This window comes from Etheostoma spectabile, chromosome 22, assembly GCF_008692095.1.
Source record: "Etheostoma spectabile isolate EspeVRDwgs_2016 chromosome 22, UIUC_Espe_1.0, whole genome shotgun sequence".
Lineage (NCBI taxonomy): Eukaryota > Metazoa > Chordata > Actinopteri > Perciformes > Percidae > Etheostoma > Etheostoma spectabile.
The window spans coordinates 16,873,969-16,881,859 of record NC_045754.1 but is presented as its reverse complement, the minus strand read 5'-3'; the positions used below and the strand labels follow the sequence as shown (position 1 = coordinate 16,881,859).

Below are 7,891 nucleotides of genomic sequence, written 5' to 3'. Positions count from 1 at the left end.
TGTGTGTGTGTGTGTGTGTGTGTGTGTGTGTGTGTGTGTGACAGCAGAGAGTCTTTGAGAACAGTGATCTTGTTGTGATGATGGCAGAGAGGCTAAAGCCCTTTAGTGACGCGGTTACTGTGGTCTCATAGCATCTGGCTGTGAATTACTCCATTCAGATGACACATGTGCTCAATATGCTGAACTGGGAACTTCCAAGTGCTTTGGGCAAATGTTTGAGCCAGCAAATGCAACAAGGGGATACAACAGTTTCATTGTTCGTAAACTGTGATCACAGGCATCCTTTAATTAGGCCTGTCATCAGACAAGGTTGAAACAGGGAGCAAACCAATGTACCAATAAGCCCAATTTGATTAACCATGTTGTTGTATTGTGTAAAAAGTGTATAATTAAAAGTATATAGCCAAGCCTACAGACACTTAGCTAAGCAGAATCATAGGAAGGAAAAACGTGTCTTTGTCTATCATAAATAATTATCTTTTTCAATCTGAGGCTGGGGATTATAACACTTATCTTTCTATTTATTAGGCCTAAATCAGAAATGGGGTTTCCTCCCCATTATGTGGTGTCTGACACGCCCCATCGCTGTTCAAAGTAGCCTACGCGCTACAAACGCAGTAACATCCAATGAAATGCTCGGATGTTAGCACATGAAGCTGCATCAGACAAATCAGTTGCTATTGGAAGCCAAAGATCAGTAATGTCAAGATAGTTAGTTCTCAAGCTGAGCCATTGAAAACCAGTGCACGTAAGAACCATAGACTGTATGTATGTTGACGGTCTATGGATATAACTTAATTATAATGTCAAAAAGGTACAACAGCCTACAGTCTGAATACGAATAAAGCATAATTTAGAACTGTAGCTAGCTGATATACATGAAATAATATGAGTAAATCCTCTAAATACAGCCTAACCGTCAAGTGTGTAAGGCATTGTGCGAGCGAAGAACAATGTGTAGTTGTCACAACCCTATCAGTAGCTTAAAAAGACCCAACACATTGCTGCATTCCACATTTATGTAATAATTTTGGAGAAATAGCGGTAATTTCACCAACAAATTACTTGTCCCCCGTATATTCACGAAGCCGGAAGTGAACAAAGGTGAGTGGTCTCACTCCCACTGGCTGGCTACTTTGGCCGTCTGTAACAACAGAAGCATCAGACAAGAGAACCCAAGGATGGAGGAATTTGAAGGTGAGATAAATTGTCGTCTATATGTTTATTGTAACTGTTACGTGGCACAGTCGAGCTCGCAAGCTCTCCGTTCTTATCGACGGATTCATTACTGCTTTAGCTTACCAGTTTTAGTCAGCGGCCGTTTTTTTTCTGTGGGATTTAGCCCAAGTAATGCTATGTAACGTCAGGGCCAAAGATGAAGCTAGCTACCGACTATCTCAGAATGGGTGTGATCCTCACATCAGCACATACATTAGCCATAGGAGCTGTACAACGTTAGCATGCTGCTACCTTGACGTGAAGTAAAGCCCAGTAACGTTATTCCATGAAGCCGTTATAGATAATACTATATAGTACCTACCGTTGTACTGACGACACTAATATTTGAACGACGTTTTTAAATCTGTAAACTAGCTAACTAACAGTTACTCTTACGTTAACGTTACTTCTAGTCAGTTTTCAGCGTTTGGAAATCACTGTTGGAATCCGTTTAAAATGAACTAGAAGGAAACTAATGATGACGTTGTGGTTGGGTCATTGTGGGAACAGAATTGTGTCCAAAACAGAATTTATGTGAACGATAGTAACTTAATATGGGCTGTGTCATCAAACCCCGATGCTTGTCTTACCCTAACGTTACACCTGATGAGTAAGTCAGCGGTTGCCAGCTGACCTGTAGTCCATTTATGTTCTCTCTGATTGTGAACCTCTTTCACTCTAACCAGAATGTGATCTGTTGTTCCTGCAGACGGGGATGCCGCTCCCGCTGAGGATCTGGCTCAATGCCACATCTGTAAAAGATGCTTCTTCCCTAAAGTCCTGGTAAACAAATAACCACTCCATTATCATTTATGTTTATACATTCCTTCATAGAGATATAGATAAGTGATACACTGTAACAACCAGAATAAAAGTACAGTGCTGTATTAGCAGGCACGTTTTGAAGATGATGCAGTGGGTTTAGTTTATCTAAAATTTGAGACTTGATGGGCAATATTCTTTTGAGAGAATATTGTTTTATGAATGAACGAATGCCTTAATTGTTGTGGCATTTAAGTACAATGAGATTGTAGAACCACTCTAGTAAGTACACACACACACATGTGTTTATATAAAAAAAACTCTTCTCACAACACATTTATTGCAAACACGCACACACATACCAAATACTTCGCACCCATCCTTCATAGCAAACCCTCTCTCTCTTACCTGCAAGCACATCCTTACCATACCATAAAAACATCAAACACAACTTGCCCACTCTCAGACTAGGTGGATAATAAGTATTCTAGTGATAAAGTGCTTAATAACTGTGCAAACTGCATCATTAAAAAAAAGTTTAGCTTCATTTGGGACTGTTATTGCTTTGGGAAAGAAGCTATTCCTAAATCTACTAGTCCTTCTTTTAAGACATCGGTAATGTCTCCCTATAGGCAAGAGTTCAAACAGTGGGGGACCAGGGTGAGAACAGTTTTTTTGTGTCAAGCATGCGTAAAGACGCACCGGGGTTGCTGTGGTGACAATGTTTTCTATTTATTTTCAGTTGACAAGATGTCAGCTGTTTGGATGTGGCAACATTTGGCAACAATCCAAATAGCCAGTAGGGCCCTGTGAAGAACTTTTTATAGGGAGGGTAGTACTGAAGCTTTGTACTAAAGTACACTTTTAGACTAGGGGGGTAAAAATCCACCTGCCACAGTGACTTTTTACCAGCCAGTTTATTTTTATTTTTTTACCTCATAAAGGTGAAAAACAGGAATCACATGAGCGTTCCCAAACAGCAGTCGCATCCTCTCCAACTGCTCTGCTTTCATGGACGTCAGTGCCTTGACCGCAGCGTCTCCTCCTGAAGCACAGTCTGTGATAGTTTAGATCTGGTCATTTGTGGGTGGCTTTTTGATGACTCATGGTCCTTAATTGCTTCTAATTTTAAGTGTTTAGTCTCGATTACAAAAGGATTTGACTTTGCTTTCTCAGAGCCAAACGCACAACAGTCACTGCAGCACATTTGTTCTGAACTGATGTCATAAATCAGCCCCTCACCAACCTTGCCGTTGTCGCCAATGGTCCACTTTGTATTAAAACGGCTTCTTTTACTCTTCTTTGACTCATGCTCATCTTTTTGTCGGTTATTTGTTTCAGCCGGCCTCTTTACCCAGGTGATGTGCCACCACATTTTTAGCTGTAATTAAAATCCAACCAAATCCGACTTCTTTGAAATGTAAAAGAACAACAGTTGGAGAAAAAAACAAAAACCTAATGAATCACTCAATTCTCATTAGCTACCTGCCGATGTGGCAGGTAGATTGACAGTGTTACCCGCCAGTTGCTAAATTCACCCACATTTGGAGGGTGGTCGGGTGTTCATTTCAGGCCCTGCTTACAATACTTATTTATTTATACAAAGATAAATATATATTATGTATTATAATATGTTAACATGACCAAAACATAATACATAGTTAGATTTTATCACATCAAATTTACAAGGGTTCATTAAGGTATTGGAACATATTGCTTCCCAGTAATGCCAAAACACACATCTGTGCACTTATACAAGCACTTATCCTCATCACTTGACAATACCTGCAGTAATGGTGTATGCATTCTTTTTGTTGGCATGTTTCTGTTTGTGTAAGGATGTGTGCTTGTGTGTACATAAGAGGTTTCAAAGAATTAATAATAAAACAAATACTGCTCTCATTAAAGTTGGAGTATGCAGTTTACTGGAAAAGGAAAAAACAAACGCCATAATTGGGAGGAGCAGCCCTCCTAGCAAAAGGCTGAACTATAAAGGCCGTTTTATGGTTGTGCGGAGGAGCTTGCGCCGTAGCCTACGTGAGTGGACTGATGTTTATACTTGTGCGTTGAGCCGGCGTGTGTGTGTGGGGAGTGGGGGATAGAGTGAGGGAGAAATGATAGAGTGGTGGGGATTTAGCTTTGGAGCGAGTACTGACTCTAGAGTCATAGCGAGAGAAACAAAGTGTCTCCCTGTGTTTTCTGACCAAGGTGGGAAATCTGTAGCAGAAAAAAGTTTGCCCTCTCCTTGATTTCATGTTGTTTATGGAGAAGGAGAACCAGGAAATGAGTCGGGGAAATGCAACGCTACCAAGCCATGGATGAGCAGTGTGCGTCGCTGAAACGTGTAGTTACATTTTTCAAGAGGTGCGTGTCAGTCTACGGCGTTGGGTCCGGCGTAGACGCAGAGGGGTTTGCAGGGGTACGCCGTTGATTCTACACAACCAGAAAACAACATTAAGGGGCAGACTTTGAGAAATTGTTTCTAGTAGTTTTGCCTAACTGTAGCCATGAGACTTGAGATGGCCACAGCCGTGAGCCTTTAGCTATTATTGGCAGAAGGCTAAACTATAAGAGAGGTGTAGAAAAGATGTTGCTATTAGTTTATCTTTGGCTACAGTTTATCTGCTAACTGTAGCCTTGAGCTTAGTCACAGGTGTGAGCTCTTTGATAAGTCAGTCTTCCTTTTTGGGGTTATGGTGCAGTATAAGCAGTTGCCAATGCTGGAATAGCTACTTTCTGCAGGATTTCCCGCCATTTAATCAGGCTTTCATGCCCCAACGGGACGTGCACATGCATCTGTAGAACAACCAATAGGAACATCAAGAAGAGGTGCTGAAGTCGAGTTGTATCTCAAACCACTTGAATAACTAAATGCTAAAAGGTTAACAACCAACTTTGTAGATTGTTGGTACATTTATTTGAAAGATGTGTTTGCATTCTTTACTTTTCAGTCACAGAAATAATGTCTGTCTTGCTTCTGGAAATGGGATTGTAACAAAATGGCAGCTAGGGTGCTAGCAAAGTACAAATCTCAAATGTGGCATAGGTTTTCAAAACCTGCAGAAGTGGATACAGTTTGTGTAGTAACTGTGTATTGTGCATCTGTTATCTCTACCTACAGGAGAAGCATGCTAAAATCTGCCAAAAGTCAGCAACCAAAAGGAGGAAGGTTTTTGACTCCAGTCGACAGAGAGCTGAGGGAACAGACATCCCCACACTCAAACCCATCAAACCAAAGGTAAGACTACACCATGGGGGGGGAGAGTTCAATTTGATTATTGATAGGATAAGAACATGCTTAAAATTGTACATCTCAGTGTGGAAATTGTCTGGAAATTACTGTAAGTGTTTTCAACATGTGTAATTCAGCCTAAATAAATGTAGGCACTTTAAATTATATTTCAGTCACAAAGTTCATCTTCTACTGAGAAAGTAAGTTGATTCATCTATTTTCTTCATTTGTTCTTTCTTTCTTTTTCTTTCAACTTTATTGCCAGACTCATTGTTCAATCAGAAGACACAGACAGAACATGCACCATACATTAAAAAGAGAAAGATAAACATATGCATATACATAAGTCTACATTCATTTTAGTGGCACAGCCCAAAAGATATTTACACACTGTCTGGTTTTATAAATACTGGTTTCCTTTAAATCATTGGCCTACATAGTCTGGATGTGGATCAGCTCATACTAGTGGTGGTATTATTTTACAAAAACACTAAATATGTGCCATGTTCCTTACCTTACCACATCTTGCAACAGACAATATTCAAATGTAGGCCATGTTGTATTTACTTCTCCTTTTAACCATCCCTGTGTTGACCTTCTTACCTCTTATCTTCTCAAGCTGCACTAATTCTTGAAATCCTGTCATAGACTCTTACTCTTTGACAACTCACCTTACATCTACCGAGCTTTGTTTATGGCACTCCCTTCATAGAAGTTGTCAGGAAATCTAAAGGTACTCACTCTTGAGTAACCAAGACTTGCCTATCCTTTTGTTCCCTGTTTGAAGTCTGTTGCCTGGCCGTTGTTCAAATGTCAACTCAAAAAATTCTCTTCCGCTCACTGCCCTTCCGCTGGATAACCGTGTTCTCTGTTTTCTGGCATGAACTGGACAAACCTCATGTTGTTTATGTGATTCTCTCTATATGACATTAGTGGCCATTTTGGAAGTCCTTAATTAGGAGCCAAAAACAATAACACACGTTGATTGAGTTGTCAGAATATAAAATGATAGATAGAAATGTATCAAACAGTCAAGGTCTTGAGGAATGAGAACTGTATTGTAAATGGTTCATGGTGCATGGTTAGATGTAAAGGAAGATTAAGGAAAACGTGCTTTAGTTCTCTCAAAATCATCTTGTTTGTCAGACTAACATGCTTATTGTAGACAAACTGTAGAGGAGGAAGTAGGAAGTCAGCAGGCTATCATGTTGCTACAGAAACCGCTCAGTGAACTACTTCTGTCAGATATCATCAGCTTTAGAGAAGACTGCTACTATGGAAAGAAAAGGGCATTTTGTTCACATGCCAATGCTGAATAGGAATGAAGTTAATTAGTTATGAGAGTCAGAGCGTGTTAAGAGTTGCATACATTAAAACCATGACTTAAATCATAGACATTTTCTGTCTTAAATAAGATAGAAATAAGACATAATCATATCATAAATAAATCCATTAATTTGTCTACCACGTGAACTGTGCCATGTGGGGTGTTAGCTAGCTAGCAAGTTAACTAATGTTAAAAGATGCTTTGAAAATTTAATCTGACAATGTGTGCTAACATAATATTGTGTTCACACCAGCAGCATAAAGTTTGATCGCTCAAGTTGGTCGCTCAACTGAAATATCATAAAAAGATATAAATATATTTACCTCAAGATTATAATTTGAATTTAAATAAAAGCATGTAGTCCTTTGGCTCAGAGAGTGTTGGCAGTAGTGTGGGCTGCACATGGGCTGGGATAAATACTATGCATGTAGAAGGTTGTGATTACTAGAACTTTGTAAATTATAAAGTGTGGTCTAGACCTACTCTAAGTTTACTTTTAAAAGGTACTATTTCTAAGTGGAAATAGTGCAAAAATTCCCTTGCCTTTTTCCCCCTTTCCCTTCCCTAATTTTCCGGAAGTGTTCCGGCCCTTTGCAACCCTAGTAGAGAGAGAATGAGTAGAGTAAGAAGGTGACCTCATCAACACATAATGAGGACACATTCAGTTTAAGTAATGACAGTAATGACGTGTACCGTGATAGCCGCAATAGCTGTCTAAGGTTGTGGTAAAAAAAAACTAAACCGGCTGGTGTAACAGTGCATCTCGTCCTTCCAGGCAGAACCCCCTAAGAAACCTTCCAACTGGCGGAAGAAACATGAGGACTTCATCGCTACCATCCGGGCTGCCAAGGTCCTCACTCAAGTCATGAAGGAGGGGGGGCCATTACCCCCACCTCCTCCTCCTACCTACGACCCAGGTAACATGTAGCTCTGTGGAGAGGGGACTTAAGCAAGAAACAGAAAAACGTTCAAAGTGTCATGGTTACCAAAACAGTCACTGTGAACTCAAGTCTGTCCATCCCATTGTCGTGAGCGCAATATCTCAGGATCCCCCAGGAATGAATTTCTGAAAATTTAGCACACACATCCACTTAGCACACACATCCACAGGTCTTAAGGATGAACCGATTGGAGGTCAAAGGTCAAGGATACAGTGACCTCCACAAAACGTGTTTTTGGCCATAAATCAAAAATTCCTGTGCAAATTATGACATTTCACACAAATAGGATAATATGATGAATGATGAATGAAGTGATGACATTTCATGTCCAACAGGTCAGCGGTAAACTTCGCTATGCCATGACATTGTTCTGTAATGTAAATGCTTTATATATATATATATATATATATA

The 7,891-nt window shown here is 40.0% G+C and overlaps 1 protein-coding gene across 2 annotated transcripts in view; it reads left to right on the top strand.

The window, feature by feature from the left end:
* Window positions 1–1,038: 1,038 nt before the first annotated feature.
* zc2hc1a (zinc finger, C2HC-type containing 1A) overlaps window positions 1,039–7,891 on the top strand; it is a 14,092-nt gene continuing 7,239 nt past the window's right edge. The window contains exons 1-5 of one of the 2 annotated variants that reach the window (XM_032503755.1): window positions 1,041–1,197; window positions 1,928–2,001; window positions 5,102–5,218; window positions 5,386–5,412; window positions 7,315–7,456. In XM_032503755.1, the coding sequence (XP_032359646.1) occupies window positions 1,182–1,197; window positions 1,928–2,001; window positions 5,102–5,218; window positions 5,386–5,412; window positions 7,315–7,456 (376 nt within the window). In that variant the 5' untranslated portion in view covers window positions 1,041–1,181. Of the gene's footprint in view, window positions 1,198–1,927; window positions 2,002–5,101; window positions 5,219–5,385; window positions 5,413–7,314; window positions 7,457–7,891 lie in introns of both variants that reach the window. The other variant, XM_032503756.1, reaches the window with a different exon arrangement.